General features: G+C 46.1%; 1 protein-coding gene across 1 annotated transcript in view; it reads left to right on the plus strand.

Moving 5' to 3' along the window:
- Nucleotides 1–228: 228 nt before the first annotated feature.
- NID1 (nidogen 1) overlaps nt 229–21,751 on the plus strand; it is an 80,657-nt gene continuing 59,134 nt past the window's right edge. The window contains exons 1-5 of the mRNA XM_026649668.1: nt 229–524; nt 13,816–14,115; nt 17,374–17,603; nt 18,398–18,834; nt 20,433–20,582. Of these exons, the coding sequence (XP_026505453.1) occupies nt 312–524; nt 13,816–14,115; nt 17,374–17,603; nt 18,398–18,834; nt 20,433–20,582 (1,330 nt within the window). The 5' untranslated portion in view covers nt 229–311. The remainder of the gene's footprint in view (nt 525–13,815; nt 14,116–17,373; nt 17,604–18,397; nt 18,835–20,432; nt 20,583–21,751) is intronic.

The following is a 21,751-nucleotide window of genomic DNA, read 5'->3' on the forward strand; positions in this document are numbered from 1 at the left end:
GGGGGGGAACTCAGGCTTATGGGTTTGTTTGTTTGTTTGTTTGAATTATTTTCTTGGTACGAAAGAGACGTATTGATGGGGCTGGGATTGCAGTGAGGGGTGGGGGAGCCTTTCCCCTCTAATTGTGATTGGCTGTTTTTCTCTGAGCTGCTTTGTTCATTGGTTTGCTCCTCAGCCCCTCATGAGTCCCCCTCTCTTCTCCCCACCCCAGCTCTGGCTGGGTTTAAAACTTTTTGGGGGCTTCACAGTTCCGCCGCCCGCGCTGGAGCTGCTGCCGCGCGCTGTGCAGGGAGGCGCCGGGCGAGGAGAGCATGTTCCCCGGGCGGAGCTGGGGATGGGCGCTGCTGTGGGCGCTGCTGGGGCAGGCCGTGCCCGGGGGCTGCCTGCCCCGCGGGGGGCTGCTCTTCCCCTTCGGCGCGGAGCGGGGTGACGCGGAGCTGGAGCTCGGGGACGACGTGAGCTCCCCGCCTCTGGAGCTCAGCACCCCGCTGCGCTTCTACGGCTCCAGCGTCGGCTCCCTCTACGTGAGTGCGGGGCTGGGGGCCGAGGGGAGCGGGGCTGGGGGTCGGGGGGGGGGCCGCCGCGAGTCACTGGGCTGCGGCGAGGCAGATAACTGGGTTGGTCTCTGTCAGCGGGGCACCGAAGTGCGGGGCGCGCAGCGGGGAGGCTCCGGGGCAGAGCTGCGCAGCTCCGCGGGGAGCGGGACTGGCCAGGCGGGGCTGCTCCGTTCGCTAGCGGCCAGCGCAGCCCCCCCCCCCCCCGGGAGAGGCTCCGCCGAGTGACCCACTGCCGAGCCGCTCGGGTTCAGCACGTAGAAGATCCCCCCGTTTCCCTCCTCTCTGGCTGGTGCCCGGCAGCGGAGCCGAGCGCTGCCGCGTCCCGGGATAAGGCGCTGTACAATAGGCCAAGGGAATGGACGTGGGGAGGTCTCCGAGCTGGAAGACTTTGGCTAACGACAAACCCAATGAAAAGCAGATGGCCCCCCGCCTTTCTCGGCTGGGTAGCTCCCTCCCTGAAAGTGCTTTTGTTGCCTGGATTTCCGGGGGGTTGTTCCACTGCAGGGCGTAGGCTAAATGCAAAACTTACCAATGCAGATCTGAACTCTCCGAGTCAGATCCTCAGCAGGTGTAAATTCAGTTACTTCGGTGGAACTGGGCTGCTGTACATCAGAGAGAATCTAGCCCAGTGATTTTCAACCTTTTTTTTCATTTGTGGACCCCTAAAACATTTCAAGTGGTGATGCAGACCCCTTTGGAAATCTTAGACATAATCTGCTGACCCCCAGGGGTCCGTGGACCACAGGGTGAAAACCACTGCTCTGTAGTAAGGACAACCTTTTGCAGACCCCTTAGACACAGATTGAAACAGACACAGACTCCGGGCACAGGTTGAAAACCACTAATCTAGCCCAATGTCTCCCTTAGGGTTCAGCGTAGCAGCCGTGTTAGTCTGTAACCGCAAAATGAACAGGAGTACTTGTGGCACCTTAGAGACTAACAAATTTATTTGAGCATAAGCTTTTGTGGGCTACAGCCCACATCATCAGACTTTTGAGTTAATTTGTTCCCTTAGGCAAGAACAGACTTTCTTCTCCCCCAGGAGTAGTGAGAAGAGAGACAAGGTTGATGTTTTTGTTGCACTGGATTCTAAGATGACTGTCAATTTTTCTTCAAATACCAGGGGATTTTAAAAATAAGTGACCAGTGTGAATTCCTTGGTGGATTGCCTTCTATGGCTGTCTGTCTTGCTAGTGAAAGGAACGAGTTGATGCTTTATATGGTGATTGTTGCTGGTGTGTTACTTAAGTTGCATTAGCACCTTGACTCAAAACTATATCACCTGGCTGTAGATTGTCATACATTTCTAATATGTTTTGTCATAAAATCCTAATTTACAGGGTCATAAAGCTTTATTTTATATCAGGTTTCTGATCAACCCACTGCTAAATACTGTAGCTCTGTCTGATTTTAGTGAAATATATTGTCTGTATTGCCAAGTCTGTATTGGGAGGCCATGGATATGCGGTCTGCAGGCCCATAACAGCTTAGCCAGAGTGTGTACAGATTTGGAAATACTAGCTTCTTCTCCTGGAGCTAAGAAATATCACTTTCATACCGTATGTGTTGTGTGAGCTGCAGAATTAGACAGTCCCTTCTCCAAAGAGCTTCCAATTTAGGTCTTAAGACAAAAGACAACAGATGGGTACAGACAGTACAAGGAAACAACGAGACAATATTGGTTAGCATGTTAGACAGTGGTGCGGTGATGGTGCCTTGAAGGTTTTCTTATGTGAATTCTAGTCTGTACCTTCAGTTGTTGTTTGCTGTTTGTATTCTGATAGCATCCACAATGCTCGTAACTGTCTGCCCATAGGAACATTATAAGTCAGTGTTTTCCATGAAGAACCTATGGTCAGAGGTACTTGTTCAGTGTAAAGTGTGAGGCCACTAGGGGGTGGGGGGTTATTTGGACTGCAGCATCACCAATGATGGCAATCAGTCCTGTGTTCCTTTTCATGAGCTTTGCATGGTGCAATCTTTCAGTTTTTTTCAGTGTTGAACTTGCAGTGACTTTAACACTTTTATTGACATTCAAAGTGAAGACTGATACTGATATCCATGTGTTAATATGGCAGCAGAACCTGGCCTAGACTATTGCTTAGGTCTGGTCTACACTAGGGGGAGGAGATCGATCTAAGTTACGCAACTTCAGCTAAGTGAATAACGTAGCTGAAGTCGACGTACTTAGATCTACTCGTGTCTTCACTGCGGTAGGTTGACTGCTGACGCTCCCCTGTCGACTCCGCCTACGCATCTCGCTCCGGAGTCGACGGGGAATGTGCTCGGCAGTCGATTTATCGCATCTTCACTAGTCACGATAAATTGACCCCCGCTGGTTCAATCACTCCGGAGATAAGTGTAGACATGCCCTCAGTGACTGTCTTTTTTCCTTTGAGATCTTGTCAGAGATCTGAGGTGTTTTAAAAGCCTATTGTTGACAAGGCACACTACCCTGTCTTTAACACATGTTAACGTGGTTCAGTTAAAGCTGAACCTTATAAGATCACACTTTAAGAGTGCTGCACAGACATGCTTAGTAACTGAACCTTCCAATGAACATGAGTATCTTGTCAGGTGCACACTGAATGAGGCAGACCCTCACAAGAGCCATTATAAATTGGATTAGTTTAATTATCTGGCATTTTGTCCATCGTACAGCCAGAATGATTATTTGGAATAAAAAAAATATTCTGGAATTGAGTGCCCATGTGAAGGAATTTTACCAAAATTGTTTTATACTTTTTTCTATTAAACTACATATACAATATTACTCTTGAGAAACGGAACTTACAAAAAAGTACTGCTAGTTGATAAATATATTAACTGATAATATACTAATTTATAGAATCCCTGAAATCATTTTTTTTAAAACATTAAAAATTCTTGGGTCAGAGTTTAGGTTGTTGTGATGAAATGTGCATTTCTTTATACTTGATAAGAAATGCTTTCCATATTATTCTTAACTTTTGAGTGCTTTATTTTTGCAATCTTAATGTTTATTAATGTAGGTTTCATTAAATGTAATTCTGTATATATATTCTAACAGTTGAGATAAAATGAGGTGCTTGAACTAATAGTCCATAGGCATTTCAGTGAAGGACCTTCTAATCTAGAACTAAATCTTAGCTCCAGCCCTTTTTGCTCTGACCATCAGTTTGACAGGACACAATGAAACAGTTATGTATTTGTATAGTGCAGGGGTTGGCAATCTGTGGCATGCGTGCCAAAGGCAGCACACGAGCCAATTTTTACTGGCACGCTACTGCCAGCCGGGGTCCCGGCCACTGGCCCCGCTTAGCCCGCTGCTGGCCTGGGTGAACGGAGCCCCCGGCCAGCAGCGGGCTGAGCGGGGCCGGTGGCCAGGACCCCAGCTGGCAGGAGCTGGCGGATGGAACCCCAGACCGGCAGCGGGCTGAGCCGCTCAGCCCACTGCCGGTCTGGGTTTCTGGCCGCTGGCCCTGCTCAGACTGCTGTCGGTCTGGCGTTCCGGCCGCCGGCCCCTTGGTAGCCGGGGTCTCAGCCGCTGGTCCCGGTCAGCCTGCTGCCGGCCTGGGTGAATGGAGCCCCCAGCCAGCAGCGGGCTGAGCGGGGCCGGTGGCCAGGACCCCGGCTGGCAGGAGCCGGCGGATGGAACCCCAGACCGGCAGCGGGTGAATAAATGAAAATTCTGCACACCTAGGGTTACCATCCGTCCGGGTTTCCCCGGACATGTCCGGCTTTTGGGTCTTTAAATAGCCGTCCGGGGGGAATTTGTAAAAAGCTAAAAATGTCCAGGATTTCCCCCCGGACGGCTATCTAAAGACCCAAAAGCGGCTGACAGGGCAGCCGCGCCGGATTGAGCCGCTCACTTGGGGCTGCTCCGGCAGCAAAAGCCCCTCCCCCGCTTCCCCCTCCCTCCCCTGCAGCTTCAGCACGCCGGTAGCAAAACGGGAGCAGGAGCTGTTTGTGCCGCTACACCCAGAAAGCCACCCCCCTGCCCATGGCAGCCGGCCCTGATTGGCCAGCCCCGCTCCTTCCCCCGCGCTGGGGGCGAGTCAAGAAACAGGGAGCAGGAGGGTTGGATGGGGTGGGGGTTCTGGGGGGACCTGTCAGGGGGCAGGGGTGTGAAGAGGGATTGGGGCAGTCAGGGGACAGGGAGCAGGGGAGGGTTAGATGGGGTGGGGGTTCTGGGGGTGGCCTGTCAGGGGGCAGGGGTGTGGAGAGGGATTGGGCAGTCAGGGGACAGGGAGCAGGGGGAGGGTTGGATGGGTCAGGGGTTCTGGGGGTGGCCTGTCAGGGGGCAGGGGTGTGGAGAGGGATGGGGCAGTCAGGGGACAGGGAGGGTTAGATGGGTTGGAGGTTCGGGGGGGGGGCAGTCAGGGAACAGGCAGCGGTTGGATAGGCGTGGGAGTCCCGGGGATCTGGCGGGGGCAGGGGTGTGGATAGGAGTCAGAACAGTCAGGGGACAGGTAGGGTGGGGGGGTCTCAGGAGGGGGCAGTTGGGGACAAAGATAAGGGAGGCTTAGATAAGGGGTGGGGTCCCGGGGGGTGATTAGGGGCAGGGGTCCCGGGAAGGGGCGATCAGGGGACAAGGAGCAGGGAGGGTTGGATGGGTTGGGGGTTCTGTGGGGGGCAGTCAGGGGGGCGGGAATTGGGACGGAGTGGCTAGGGGGCGGGGCTACACCCCCCCTCCCCCGGAGTGTCCTCTTTTTTGAAAGTTCAAATATGGTAACCCTATGCACACCACTTCTGAAAGGTTGCCGACCCCTAGTATAGTGGATATCATCTGAGGGATGATTTAGAGAGGTCTGAGGTTGTTTCCTTTTGGAAAGGAGTCTTTTAACTGAACTTGATTTAATTTGTTTTATTACATTTGTACACTCTTTAATTTATACTTTTAAATTTTGGCCTTGTTTACGTTAGAAAGTTTTGTTGCTTTAACTATACCAGCACTCAGTTATGCAACCAACCAACCTTATTTGTTTGCAGAAAGTGTCATGTCCCCACAATGTCTGGTAATTAAACTAAAAAAAAAAAATCACTTATTTGTTTGAAAATTTGATTTTACAAAAGTATTCAGTGTCATTTTTCTACCCCCCTCACTGCTGCCCCATTTGACTAAACAAGATAGAGCTGTATATAGTGTGTCTGGTATGTTTTACTACAAACCATAAATGTAATTTAGCAATGTGTAATCCAGCAGTTTAAAATGCTAAAAAAAATCTGCCACCGCTTCCTGTCATTTTAAATAGAGTAATACCCTAAAAGGCAAAAAAACCCCGTACAGCTGTTACTGTCTTTGGACAACACAAACCTTCAGCTTTTTTGTCTTTTTTTAATAAAAATACTTTTTTATTAAACTATAATACATATATCCATTTTTGGGCTTTTGGGGCTTTCACTTAGTTATATTGACATTAATAAAAATGTGTATTTATATGAGTTTAAAGGGACATGGTAAAGTTAAATAATACTTAAAAAAAACAAATTTCCTTACGTATGTTAATAAAATGCATTAATTCTTAAATTTAGAAATTTAAAAAACAACTTTTCACTACTTATAATAAGAGCTTATTCTGTGCACTTGACTCACTTTACACCAGGAATCCAAACTGCTCGGTTTCTAATATTTGTTTTTCAGTGTTTCAATAGTCTGGTTCTTTTGCAGTAGAACAATAGTACAATGTTTGGTTGCATATAATGCAGGGTAATGGTTAAATCTGAACAAAACATCTCCTTTGAAAAACAAAACATGAAAATATTCAGTTGTTTTTTGAGAAACCTACAAATTACTTGACAGCAACCCTATCCGTTTATGACAAACTAGGAAATAAGGGTAAGTCTACATCACCCTGGGAAGTGCCCTCCCAGATGCTGATAGACAGACACATGCTAGCTGTGCTCGAGCTAGCATGCTACAAATAGCACCCTGGCCACAGCAGCACAGGCAGCAGATCAGCCACCCAAGTACAAACCAACCCAGTCCTCTCTGGCTACGTGCTTGGGAGACTAGCCTGTGCCGCTGTTTTTAACACACTATTTTTAACACACTAGCTCAAACTGGTTCTCAAACTGGGGGTCAGGACCCCTCAGGGGGTCGCGAGGTTATTACATGGGGGGGGTCGCGAGCTGTCAACCTCCACCCCAAACCCTGCTTTGCCTCCAGCATTTATAATGGTGTTAAATATATAAAAAAGTGTTTTTAATTCATAAGGGGGATCGCACTCAGAGACTTATTATGTCAAAGGGGTCACCAGTAAAAAAGTTTGAGAGCCACTGCACTAGCTTGAGTAGAGCTAGCACATCTGTCTACCCACACTGGAAGTATGCTCCCTGCTGCTGTGTAGACATATCCTAAGAGTTCAGAAGCAAGCACCTAACGGCTGGAGAGAGACAAGCATAGCTTTAAAGTTGTCTCTCTTGTCTCTAGTCTTTATTCCATAATTTTGAATAGCTTTGATTATGTATGTTTGGTAGCTCCTCTCCCAACGTTATTTTAGATTTCTGTGATAATCTGGGAATCACATAAATTGCCTTTTTTGTCCAAAATGGAGATGAACTATGAATTTGTGACCCCTGAAAGATGCATGTATATTCCTTGGGAGTATATTTAGTCTAGATAGAGGAGAAATTGACATAGTAAATTTGCCACAGTTAGTAAATTGCTCCTCCACATACCCCCATCTTGCTTATTCAGATTATAAAGAAAATTAAACACTGTACATATAATATAGATAAATATTTTAATACCGCTGATGACTAGGGTTCCGTGTCTGTCGCAGAGGTTGCAGGAGTCATGGATTCCGTGACTTTCTGCGACCTCTGTGACTGCTGCAGCGGCCAGTGTGGCTGACCACAGGGCTGCCCAAGCAGCTGGCTGGTGACAGCCGCACTAGCCACTTCATTTTTTGATGAACTAAAGTTAGCTATTTGCTAAGTTAAACCAATCATTCATGTGTAACCACATCCCAGATATATGACAAACTATAGGTTAAATGCTGACCCTGTGCAGACGGATTGCTAATCAGGAAACCCCTGGCAGTCATTGGAGGCTTCAGAATGATATTTTCTACTTTGCTTGTGGCAGCGAATCTTCAAGCTCCATCTGCAGTTCTTTCTGTGAGAATGTCATTCAAAATCCTTAAATATATATGTTTCTGTTGCCCCTGATATCTTGCATTATTTTTCACCGTTTTCATTTACTTTTCTTTGTCCCTGAGGCCACCATTTCTGTGAATGGTGTGCCCTCAATGGAACTTCTTATGGAACCAATTCAACTTTTAAGTGTTACCTCTGGGGCAACCTGAACATGAATGTGGTTTTGTTTATGTTTCAGTTACAAATCTGCATTGAAAATGATCAATAAACAAGAAATACACATTGGGTTGTTTTATGCCAGTTGTAAGATTAAGCTTTTGCCAGACAATGGTTCAGATTCTCCATTTCACCATGGCTGAGCAGCATATAGGGGTTGTAAACCTGACAGAACCCATGCCTGGGAAATACCCTGATATAAAAGGATTCCCTGGGTGGCATATAGCTAACAGAATGGCTTTGTGTCCCCACTCCTTTGTAGCCTCTGGGGATGTACTGAAGGCATATCTGCGACTGGAAATTGTTGCAAAAGCATGCCGGGCTCTGGTTTCTGCAGTTACAGAAGAGTTCCTAGTGGGTTGTTGGATCCAAGTTAAGTTAGAGCAGTCTTGATGTTGAATTTCAGTTTTGCTTGTCAATCAAAACAGGGCACTTATAGCCTGAAATAAGTGTCCACACACAGACTTGCACCAAAATAACAAAATTAAAATTGAGTTAGTTATTTTGGTGCAAGGTTATGTGTAGGTCAACCCTAAATTCTCTAGTTAAATTCTAAACTAAGGGTATGTGTACACTTGCGGAGTTTCATCGGCAGCAGTTACAGCGCCGCTCAGAGAGCGCTAAAGGGAAACCACTGTTGTGTGTTCACGCTGTCAACAGCCTGCACAATAGCATGTTCACACTTGTGGCACTTGCAGCGGTATTCGGAGCATTGCACTCTGGGGAGCTATCCCACAGAGCATTTCTTCCTCTTCCACCACTAAGAGCTGTTGGAAGGCGGAGGGGGTGGCGGGGCATCCTGGGTCCTGTCCCAATGCCCCTGATGCATTGCTTCGCATGCCAGCAATCCCTGTACTACTGTCTGCATTTGTCGCCACCTTTCAGTGGTTTGTGTACTGCGCACCCTGCTTCTTCGGGCTGCAGGAATGGATCCCGAACTGTTGACCAGTATGCTGCTCGCTCTGACCAACACATCATGAGTGGCAGTGGAGTTATTCCTTAAACTACAAAGGCAAGAGGAGTGCAACATTGATCTCGCCACTCGTAGTAGCTATGACACGAGATTGCTTGTGGCATTCATGGAGGTGCTGATCACAGTGGAACACCGCTTTTGGGCTCGGGAAACAAGCACTGAGTAATGGGATCACATCGTGATGCACGTCTGGGATGACGAGCAGTGTCTGCAGAAGTTTCGGATGAGGAAAGCCACATTCGTGGGACTGTGTGATGAGCTCGCCCCAGACCTGCGGCTCAAGGACATGAGAATGAGAGCTGCCCTGCCATTGGAGAAGCACGTGGCGATTGCACTGTGGAAGCTGGCTACTCCAGACTGCTACCGATCGATCCATCGAACCAGTTCAGAGTGGGAAAGTCGACCGTTGGACTCGTGTTGATGGAAGTGTGCAGGGCCATTAATCGCATCCTGCTCCGAAAGACCATGACTGGGCAATGTGCGTGACATTGTGGATGGCTTTGCACAAATGGGCTTCCCTAACTGCGGAGGGGTGATAGATGACATGCATATTCCAATTCTGGCACCAGACCACCTACCCACCAAGTACATTAATCGCAAGGGGTATTTCTCAATGGTTCTCCAGGCGCTTGTTGATCACCGTGGGCATTTCACAGATATTAACGCAGGCTGGTCCGGAAAGGTGCATGACACACGCATCTTTTGGAACACTGGCCTGTTCAGGAAGCTGCAAGCAGGACTTTCTTCCTGGACATGAAGATCACCGTAGGGGAAGTTGAAATGCCCACTGGGAGACCCTGCCTACCCCTTAATGCCTTGGCTTATGAACCCATACACGGGGCAACTTGACAGCAGCAAGGAGCGGTTCAACAACAGGCTGAGCAAGTGCAGAATGACTGTTGAGTGTGCTTTTGTCCGTTTAAAGGCCCGCTGACGCTGCCTCTATGGGAAGCTGGACCTGGCCGATGACAATATTCCTATGCTTACAACCTATGCTCCATAATATTTGTGAAGGGAAGGGTGAAAGCTTCACTTAGGGCTGGACCACTGAGGCTCAGTGCCTGGAGGCTGAGTTTGAACAGTCAGATACCAGGGCTATTAGAGGGGCACAGCGTGGGGCCATAAGGATCAGGGATGCCTTGAGGCAGCAATTTGAAGCTGAAAGCCGCTAATATTTGTTGCTATGCTCGGGAGTGCAGGGCTTGTAATGTTAGGAGGTGATTGGTGCAGACAATGCAATATGAAGACTTAACATAATTGTCTGTTGCTTTGCAGGGCTCTGTTTGCTTTCAGTTAATAGAATAAAGATTGCTTTCAAACCAAAACAATTCTTGTATTAAAAAACAACTGGAGGAGAGAGGCAAACAAAAAAAAAAACATCAGCCGTGAGGGGCATGGCGGAAGGGAAGGTCCCAGGAAGAGGTGGGGTCCTGGGATGGCTAAAGATTTGTGTATGTCCAGGGATCATATCCAACCTTCTCCTTTGGAGTACAATGCAGCGGGTACTGTACTTCAGCAGGGCCAAACTGCAGAGAGATGGGTGTTGAGTGCGGTGGGTAGTGGGAGTCCGCAGTGCTGGACTGTGAGGGGGGAGCAGTGGAATGCTGCGGATATAGACTGGAGCCAGGAGGTTGATAAGAGTGTGTTGGCGGTGTCTGGGGGGAGCATGGGAAAGAATTTTGCGACAGCAGCTGCAGGGGAGGGCGGGCGTGGAAGTGCTTGGTTTTCAGAGCTAGTATCGCCTGGAGCGTGTCTGCTTGGTGCTCCGTAATATTTAAGAACCGCTCCATGGCTTCATTCTGGCATGCCACGTTCTCCTTTCAGTACCTCTTCTCGCTGTCCTGCCACTCCTTCAATTCCTGCTTATCGGCCATGGAATGCATCATAACATCACGCATAAAGTCCTCCTTAGTTCTTCTTGGCCGCTTTCTAATTCTGCGCAGCCATTCAGCCATCGATAACAAAGAGGGAGGCTGGGCTCCCGAGGTAGGGTGACCATCCCTCCCATTTTTAAAGGGACAGTCCCATTTTTTTGGGACTTTTTCTTACATAGGCACCTATCACCCCCCACCCCCTGTCCCGTTTTTTCACAGTTGCTATCTGGTAACTCTATCCCAAGATCATCTCTGCAACATTTTACAGAAGCAGTATTGTTTGCAACACAGAGAACACTGATTCAGTGATTTTAAAACACAGCCAGTACTCACTAACTGGCTGACTCCAGGCAAGCACACATGAGCCATAAGACCCCGAAAATGGTGAGTAGCCGCAGGGGAAGGGTAAATCACTCTTCCCGGACCCTGCTGTACACTGGGCATGTGGCTCTTGGGGAGAGCCAGCGTTGTAGGGGGAGCCTGATAATCATTCCTGTCCCCACACTTTCCACAGGATATGATCATTTTGGAAGATATCTCGCTGCTGAGGGTGGGCAGGGAATCAAGGGAGGGTCTTCTCCAAGACTGCGGCTTCTGCCCTGGCCCCTATGTGGCTCGCCTTTGTGCAGCAATGGTCCCCCCGTCCCCCCTCTGTGATGGCACAGTGGTGCGGGAAAGTTACCATTAATGGGGCAAGAAACAAAGTTGCTCTGCCAAAGAACCTGCGGCAGCGGATTGCCCAGGATCTCCATGAGAGTTTCCTGGAGATCTCTGAGGCAGATTCCCGTGAAGTGAGGGAGTCAATCAACAGCTTGTTCCGCTGCTCAGACTAGGCATGTGTTGGGAGATAAGCCTGCTTTCTGCAACCCTCCTGCCCCCAAAAACTCGCTTCAGTGATTCCCAAAATCAAAGCCACTTACCAGGGCCTCCTCTCCTGTTTGCGCTTCGCCAACATCTGACAGCTGTGACTGGCTAGCCTTCTCTGAGGTAGAAAAGAGCTCCTGGCTGCATTCATCTCTGACCTCCGAGTCATCCTCTGCCTCTGGGTCCCCCTCCCCCTCCACATCCTTATCCAAGATTTCTTCCTCCTAGCTTGGTCCACTCTCAACTGGCACGCGAGCCACTGAAATATCCACAGTGGCCTTTGCAGCGGAGGTGGGATTGCCGCCGAGTATCGCATCCAGCTCTTTGTAGAACTGGCAGCTCGTGGGCGCAGCACCGGAGCTGCAGTTTGCCTCCCATGCCTTGTGGTAGGCGTTCCCAGCTCCTTCAGTTTGACCCAGCCCTGCAGTGTGTTCCAATCAGGGCCCCTTTCTGTCATGGATCGTGAAATCTGTCTGTAGGTATCATAATTCCTATGGCTGGAGTGCAGCTGGGACTGGACAGCCTCCTCTCCCCAAATGCTGATGAGGTCCAGCAGCTTGGCATTGCTGCAAATGGGGGATCGCCTGGTGCATGGAGCAGGCATGGCCACGTGGAAAGCAGCGCTGAAACCACTGCACGCATCACCGAGCAAACAGGAAGGGGACTTTCAAAATTCCAAAGGAATTTACAGGGTGGGGATGACGGTTGGTCACCTGAGGGCAGAGCAGTAGAATTCAAACCAATGACCAGAGAGGCAAGAACAGGCATTGTGGGACACCTCCCTGAGCCCAATTGCAGCCCTGTAATCGACCACAGTGTCTACACTGGCACCATGGCAATGTAGCCCCAGCGCAGAAAGCTGTACACCTCTCATTGGGGTGGGTTTTTTTACAGCGCTGCAACTGTGCAGTTTCTGCGCACTGAGTGGCTTGGCAGTGTGTACACCTCAGGAGTTACAGCTCAGAAAGCTGCTTTACTGTGCAGAAACTTGCCAGTGTAGACAGGGCCTAAAATTGCAGCAATCTTGAATGCAAGGAAGGAATGTGAGGAATGGCTTGATTGTGCAGTTTGCACAAAGCCCTAGGCAGGGAAGTTAGGAGGAAGATCTATTGGCTGATCTGTTGGGGAAAGTTGCACAACATCTCTGCTCCTGCTGTGGGGGGCACATGATGATGCTGTTGATCCCTCACTTTCATCAGCCCCAAGCTCTCCTACAAGTGTATAATGTGATCCATACTATCGTTCCTGGGTCTCACAGTGTAGAAGTAGTATGGTCCAGATTTTAAGGTGGTGTCAATCCAAATAGTTCCATTGACATTAATGGAACTACACCAGCTTGCATCAGGTGAGAATCTGGCTCACTGGTTAGTCAACAAAGTAATTGTCCTAAGTATTTATTTATCCATTCTAAAATTCTAAGTTTGAGTATTTACTTCATTGCTTCCATCCAGGGCTGGCCTTATGGGTGGGCAACATGGGTGACTGCCCAGGGCACCATGCTCAGGGGGTACTGTGGTCAAGAGGCAAGGAGTGGGGCAGGCCTGGAGTGCAAGGCCGCAGAAAGGAGCTTGGGGTAATGGGGGTGGGGAAGGCATCAGGCACCTGGGGAGGCAGTGGGGGCCAGCGGCGATGGGGGGACTAATGGGAAGGTGGCGGGGGGATGAGTAGGGGGTGGGGAGAGGCAGTGGGGGCTAGGGGCACCCAAATACAAGCTTGCCCAGGGTGTCATTTTCCCTAAGCTTCCATACCTAGCAGCACTCTTATGTAAACGTTTTTAATAGCATAATGGCTCGTATCTAGTCATCTAAGAGAATCCATACAAAAGACTGCATGCACTGGGTTTTGATCTATAAAGATAGAGAGTTTTGGAGTTTGTGAGATGTGGTTATTTTGTACTGATTTGCCAGAAGCGGAGGTGAATGTGGTAGCCTGTGAAATATAGCTGTTTGAAATCTTATCCTTCAGAGAGAAGAATGTTCAGTTCTTAATGTACCTTGTTGTTGAACCATGAGAAGTTAAAACCTCAAGATCCCTCCAAATAGATATAAAAAGTGGTTTTTGGAATAGTCCTACAGGTTGGTAAACTTGACTTATCTCATAAATACAAGCTTCAGCTTCAATGATATTAGGTATTTAAGAACCGGAAGTATTTCAGTGGGTTTGAAAATACTACAAAAGTGTGTAGACTTGTGAAATAGCCATGTGAACAATACTTACTGCCCTGTCTAAATGATTTTACCCTTTCTATTAGGTGGCCACTAATGGGATCATTGCAGTGAATGAACCATCAAAAGAAGAAGAATACCTTGGTCAATTCCCACTCAGTTTTGGAGCTATTGCTCCATTTTTGGCTGATCTGGACACTACAGATGGACGTGGGAAGGTGTTTTATAGAGAAGATTCATCCCCTGACGTCTTACAGCTTGCTGCAGACCATATCCAACGAGGTTTCCCTGAGACCATTTTTGATCCAAGCAGTGTTGTCATTGTTACCTGGACGTTTGTGGCTCCTTACCATGTACCTGGAGAAGTCCCCACTCTGGAAGGCAAGGTGAATATTAGACAGAGCTCTAAGATAGACCAAGTGCAACAGAAGTGTAACTCCATGGTCCATTGTTTTAAGTGTCAATTGTAATATTTCATACTTCAAAAAGAAAATTATTTCACTTTAAATACCTTACCGCTTTGCTTTATATGCTTATCACAGCATTCATGAGAAGGAAATTTTTGGGAGGAGTGTCTCAGACATATTTAAAAGATGTAAGCAGTTTGGCTTGTAGCATGTGGGCAGAGATGAGGACAAAGCTCACATATTTTTACCTTTTTATTCAACATCAAACTATCCTTGGACTGTTATGTTAACTTTTATAACACCCCAAAATGTGCCAGATACTTGGAATAATCAGGGAACTTAGATGTACTAAAACCTGGACTTTGGGGGCTAAATTAACAAAGAAACTTAATGTGGTGACACTAAATATCATCAGGTCTAACGTTCAGGTGCCTAGAAAATCACTGGGATTCAAAAAGGCTGGATTTAGGCACCTAGGCTCCCTACACAATGAATGGAAGAGATGGGCATCTTAGATGGGCATCTTCACAAAAGCCAGCACACTAGGTGATGCCTCACCAAAGGCGGAAGATGCTAAGCCAATGCGGGTGTGTGAAGCATTTCCCCGTCTCATAGATAGGCGCCTAAGTCTGGGCCACAGGGAAGTGCCTCCTACAACATGGGATTCTCAGCGGAAAATGCTCTCTTGGTGTGAGGTGCCTACATTGTTTTAGTAAGAAGCTAGCAGGGAGGGAGGAGGTGCAGCAGCACCCTCATAATGTTTAGCCCAGTGGTTAGGGTACTCATCTGGGATGTGGAAAATCCCCAATTCAAGTCCCTCTTCTCCCTGATGGAGAGAGGAGGTTTGAACTGGTCTCTGCTGCCAGCATCCTAACCACTGGGCTATGGGATATTCTGACATGGGTCTCTCTGGCTCTCCTGTTGAAGCTGTTGCACTCATTGGGCCGAGCGAGCAGGTAAGTATGAGACTGACTCTGTAGCCTGATGTTTAGTGCACACACCTGAAAGTGACTTTTTAAAATTTATTTATCCCCATTTCAACAGGGGAGACTGAGAGAGCTCCACACTAGAATATACCATGCCCCAGTGGCTAGTGTATGCACCTGAGAGGTGGCAGAACCCACTTCAAATCTTTCCTGTGTCTCAGTTGGAGGGTGGTACTTAACTTAGGGGTCTTCCACATCCCAGATGAGTACCGTAACCACTGGGCGAAAGGTTATGAGGAAGGTTGTTCTCCCCTGCTCCCTCCTTTGTGTAAACTTCTCTGTCTTTGTGTAAACTTCTCTATAAGGGCCTGATCTGGTGGCTGATCTCTGAACATGCTTTCCAGACCAGGCCCTGCAGGCTAGTTAGGCGGAGGACTGTCTGTCTGTCTTTCCCTGGTTCGTGCATTGTTCCGGGGCTTAGGTGTCCAGATGCCTGGTGTGGGGCTGCAGTGCATGTGCTCAGGCAAAAACAGATACCTCGTGAACTTTTACTGAAGTTGAGGCATTGAGCGAGTTTTGGTGCCTACAGGTTTCGGGGGCAGCTGAGCAGAGGCTTTGAATCCCAGTGGGGCCTGATTCTGGGATTTAGGTGTCTAAAGTGGCAGTTAGGCACTTAAGTCCTCTTGTGAATTTAGCCCTTGATCTCTTTTTGGGTTGATCACATCTCATTCACCACAAACTCACATATCTGAAATCAGGCCTTCCATAGTAGACTCTTTAAGATACATGTATGATGATCCATGTATGCTTAGGACTTAACCTGACAATTTATTTGAGAGCCACAATCCCTCCTTCCCACCCCATCTTCTAAATCTTTTAGGTCCCATTCTGCAAAGATGTAAGCACATGCTTCGTTTTATGTACTGAGATTAGCTCTATTGTCAATGGGACTACTCACAGTGTGCAAAGCTAAGCATGTGCTTCTGTCTTTCTAGCATCAGGGCCTTGTTTTGCCAAATATCAGTTTCTTTTGTCTGACTAGGCCATGGGCATAGCATCCACCTTCCCTATAATGGGGCCCATGCTGGGGCAGTGGTAAACAGCTAAAGTCAGATAAATGGCCCTCATTGGAACACTGTCTCAGCAAGGGCCGTGATTGCAGTGGCATGGATGTTCTCTACCCACAAATAATAAAATACTCCTCCAAAATCCTCTCCCCACCTGACAGCCCTGAAAATAAAAAATGCAGATCAGAATTCAAAATTGGATGTGCTGTCTGCATCTAAACATACATCATTTACAGTCCAGTGCAGTACCACTGGGCCAGCTGATTCCTTGACATCTCAAAGGCCAGTTTGTTGTGGTAGCTTTGAGGGTTGTTTTTTTTAATTTGGTTATTTTTATTTATTTATTTATGTATTGGCTTAGTATAAACTGGGCTTTATGAAAGGAATGATCTGTTTGGTTGACAAGTATCCTGAACATTGCTGCTGGTTATCCAGTACAGCATGCACTGTGAGGGGTCCTATATTGTGTGTTGCCCCTCACTGCACACCTTTGGCTTCTTCATCTCCATGTGGGGCCTGAGATGCCCCAGAATGTACTGAATTAGAGAGTTTCATTGAACTATGTTTCATCAAATTTAAAATGATAGTTTCTCTGCTCTCTTTCTGTGGATATTCCTTTAATCTCCATGTTGAGCTTCAGCTGGGATTTAAGTCTTTGAAACAGAAAACTCTGATTGTAAAACATCTGATAAATGAAAATGTAGTAATTTTGGAAAGTCAGTATGAGTATTTGATATCACCCGGTCATTGTGTAAGGACATTTCTCACTTGAAAACTGAACCCTTTCTTTTTTTTTTTTGCCTCATTTTGCGGAAGCTGTGAATTCAATATGCTATTCTGTGCAAATATTTGTAATTAGCATCTAAATTAGATACAAGATCTTCCAGGAACAGCCAATCCACTCCATTTTTCTGTTAAAAGGACTTTTCAATTTGCTAAACATAGTACTGAACTTAGGGCTTTTTTAAGCATCCTAATGGCTATTTTACATTGACTTCAGTTTATCTGTGGTAAGACTTTGATTGTGACATTTAAGCATAGTCAAAACAAATGTGTTTTTGAAAAAAATATTAAATCTGTTTCTTTGAAAAACTTCTCAAAGGAATTTAACAGTCTCTAATAGTTGTGTAATGCACAACCCATTGTGTGAACCCAGATCTTGACTTCGATTTATAAAGTGTCTTCCTTTTTTCTAATCTTGAATATTTTCCCACAAGTAAATGGAATTTAAATTTTCCCCACAGAGAAACACATTCCAGGCTGTTTTAGCCTCTTCTGATTCCAGTTCCTATGCTGTTTTCCTTTATCCAGAAGATGGTTTGCAGTTCTACAGTGCACACTCCAAGAATGCTGAGGAAAAGATTCCTGCTACAGTTGGCTTTAGTCAAGCCGCTACAAACTACTACTTGTGGATAAAACCAGGATCCTACAATACAATTGCTAATGATGAAGAGTCCATCAGAAACCTGCATGAGTATGCTTTTAAAATAAATAAATAAACCCAAATCCCAGTTTTTACTAGTGTCTGACACGTTTTTATGCAGTCTGCAATGTGAGAAAATGTCATAGCTAATAAGATTTCATTAGCCATTGTATTAGAAATCGTAAAATTTGATCAACGTTTTTGAAGAATGAGACGTTTTTGACCAAGATTTTCAAAAGTGGATGCTAATGTTGTCTTCAGTGGGAGCTACTGGGTGCTCAGCCCTTTTGAAAATTGGGACACTTTCTGAGAAGCCTAACTTTAGGCATCCCTTTTTGAAAAGTCTTGACCTCTGTTCATAGGTGCTGGAACTGCCTATAGGGGTGCTGCCGCTCCCCTGGGCTTGAAGTGGTTTTCATCATATTTACAGTTTACAGTTTGGTTCAATGGCTCTCAGCACTCCCACTATACAATTTGTTCCAGCACCTCTGCCTCTGTTTTTGTGGGGAAAAGGACAGGAAGGAAAGAGAGCAATTCAGAAAGTTCAGAGTGCTGCTATCAAGGTGAACTTGGGCCAAATTATACCACCTTTTCTTCCCAACCCTCCCTAACCTCCAGATAAATTCTAAAGACGTTAGTTCTCAATGTATATTAAACATGTTGCCAATACTATCCAAAATTCCAGCCATGTACCCTAAGCTGTATTTTGTATAGGTATGATGATTCATCCAATTTGTAGTTGTATTTCTCAATGGAGTATAGAATCAAATATGTAGTGATTTTCATATAGAATTTATATTTATTTACTTGACTGCTTGTTTAGTGTGGTTGTTCTCTCTTTCTAGGAGCAGCAATTCTGGAAGGAAAGGAATCTGGGTTTTTGAGATTGGTAGCTCATCTAATAGCATTGTGCCTGCGAAAATCAGCTACAGTCCAGAATTTGGTGATGATGAACAGTATCAGGAGGTGACCTCAAAACCAGCTGTATTGCACCATGACTCGGTTGAAATAAGCCCGCAACAGGTACCATATGATGTTCCCAGCAGAAGAGGGGATCAGCAACATATTACATATAGAATTCCTCAGTCAGCTTCAGAAGATGACTTACAACCACCACACAAAGCTATAACAACAGAGACACCTCCAAGAGAACCCTTTTTCAATCAACAGCCAGAACTCTCAACTGGGAAAACGCCGCCTCAGTTTCAGGTCCAGCAGTTCCCTCAGCAGTATTCTCAGGTTATAGATGTGGAAGATGAAGATATTGAGGAAACTGGGATTGGTAAAGGCATTCGTACTGTTTTAGGCTGTTGGCACCTGACTTTCCCCCTAACACCCCATTCTCCCACCCTAACACCCCAGTGTGGCTTCCACTTTGTCCTGAGACCAGCCTTCTCTATCCCCCCTTATCCCCTTGTTTTCCGCTTCCCCCATCATGGGAGTGTGTCGATGAAAGATCTGTGTGGGCAGCATGAAAAATAGATTTATTTAAGGAGTGCTCTCTAAGCTGCTGGATATAGCCTATTTTTTCCCCCCAGAATGGCTTCCCACTGCCTCCTTCACCCCAAATTGGCTCTCTTTTTGATTTGCCCTTAGACCTCTGAAATTCCAGACAGATCTGTTTAGTTTTGGCAACGTTAGGGGGACGTGTGGACAGTTTCAAATCCAATTGTAATACTTGACCACAAACATGTATGGCCAGTTGTGCTTACCACAGACTTCTCCCGCAATGGGTCTGTTCTCAGTAGCATGCAGAATCGAATGCTGTGGAGAAACTAGTGTCTCTGTGGAATAAGTGTATTAATACTTCTGAAGGGCAATATAGTCTCAAAGGTATCTCTGTCTTAACAACATTTTTTATCTAAGTTGTTTTGGTTATTATAGTTGTTAAAGTAATGACCTGCATTTTAACTGTTGCAATATGTTGCTGCACTTAGTAGGGATTGTGTGTGTATGATACAAACTGTTTTCACAGAAATATAACTTTATAAACTCTTTATAGAACACAGATGACTTGATAAAGTCAGAGAACCCTGAGCCACCACTACAAAAGGCTGTGTACAATTTAGGATTCCTTGGTTTTGTGTGATTAAAAGCTCTGTACTAGCAATGCTACTTGTTGAGGCAATGAATATAGCGAATGTGAAGCCGAGTGTGACACTGAATAATTATTTGAATGACAGGATTCAGAATGTTCCCTGACATCAGATGTGAGGATTATTATATCTGTGAGCTTGGAAGAGCACAGGTATGGGTTTTGACAGTGGGTGCATGGGCTGTCTGTTGTGGTAACCAGGCAAGGTACTAACAAACTTCAACAGGACTTTATTTTTAAAGTGGAAACCTCTTTACCAAGCTGCTGCTGCACCCTCGGTAGCTCTCACTCAGCCTCCTCCACTCCTCCCCCCTCCTTCCTGTTTCCTGTCCTTTCAGACTCCCAACAGCCAGTGCTCCCAGTTCTAATAATTACAAGTAACATCTAAACACCACACTGTCCCTTCTGGTGTGGGCGGGAAACCAGAACCTTGAGAAACTTTCCCCATGTTTAGCTTAAGGACCAGATTGACATCTGGCATAAATTGGTGTACTTCCATTGACATAACTTAAGACAGTAGCGCTCCACTGATTTACAGTAGCTGAGGATCTGGCCCCGTACCTTTTACTGGAATATTTGGGCAAATTAGTTACGTATTGCAAGGCAAGCAAAAATCTATTGCAGTTGTTTGCCCTTCCCAAAAGCTGATCAAATGGGCACAACGAAATTCTGAAGCTAACTCAGAATTGTGTTGTGCTCTAGTTGGCCCTATTGTGAATCTTTATAGATGTTATGGTTGTAATGTAATATGCAGAATAGTAATTGGTTGGTCTTTCTTCCTACAGTGTTCCGTTATCATACAGATGTCCAACAGACCTGTGCTAACAACCGTCATCAGTGTTCCGTTCATGCTGTTTGCAGAGACTATCCAAATGGGTATTGTTGCAGTTGTATTGCTGGTTACAAAGGAAATGGCAGGCAATGTGTAGCAGAAGGTAATTTAATTTTTCAAAACTAAATAGTTGTACTAACATTTTGTATGAGACATTTAATGTTGTAATATGGTTATATGGATAAATAGGCAATGATTTTTTTTAAACCCTCTTTAGTACAGAAAGGGGTGAGGTTGCTGCTTTTCTGATTTAAATGTTTTTGTAAGTACTAGTTGAAAATTATGAGTTAAGTAAAACTCCCTAAGCTATCTTGGAAAATCTTAATCTTGTATATTTATTTGAAAGCCATACATAAACTAAGTTTAAGTGGACACATAATAAAGAAGGTATCCATGATGAAGATGAAAATGTAACTTAAGATGGAGAAAGCACTGCTTTTTAGAACCTAGGGTCACAGTTGAAGTGCTTTCATACCACTGTCATTAGCACTGACTGCCTATTTGTTTTGCATAATGATCTACCTCTGACAAGCAAACCAAATTGTCCCCACAATTGCAGACACTGATTCTGAGAGGGCAACTCTCTGCTTGGAAGGAGCTTCTTAAAACAGACTTTTGCTTACACAATTACCATTTTTGTCTGTAGTAGAGTTAACAACCGTGCTTTAGGGAATTATGTCATGGAAGGACAGTGAGGGATCTTCAAAGGGTTTGTGCAACCCAAAGTCCTTTTTCTGCCTGACAGCTCTTCCGCAAAGCTCCTCCAGGGAGACTACACTGGGGCCCACTGAGAACAAATTCCATCCTCCTCCAAAGAAGGATCAGTGGGTGGGGTGGAGGAGGAAAAGGAAGAAAAACAATTGAAAGGCAGCAAGCACAGATCAGAATGAAACAGTAAGAAAGCTGACTTCATGAGAGACTTTTTTTTTAATCTTATACATTGGGCCATATGTCTTCTGTCTAAATAGGGCACCTTAATGGGCAGTTGTCTTGTCAATTTTTGGCCTCACTTCAGATTTTTGGAATGATTTGTTTTCTTAGACCATTAATTGAGAGGGATACCTCAGTGCTTTGAGCATTGGCCTGCTAAATCCAGGGTTATGAGTTCAATCCTTGAGGGGGCCATTTAGGGAACTGGGGTAAAAATCTGTCTGGGGATTGGTCCTGATGACCTGAGCAGGGGGTTGGACTAGATGACCTACTGAGGTCCCTTCCAACCCTGATATTCTATGATCAATAGGGTTACCATATTTCAGCAAGCAAAAAAGAGGA

The sequence above is a fragment of the Terrapene carolina genome, unplaced genomic scaffold (genome assembly GCF_002925995.2).
Source record: "Terrapene carolina triunguis isolate 2854851 unplaced genomic scaffold, T_m_triunguis-2.0 Scaffold85, whole genome shotgun sequence".
Classification (NCBI taxonomy): domain Eukaryota; kingdom Metazoa; phylum Chordata; order Testudines; family Emydidae; genus Terrapene; species Terrapene triunguis.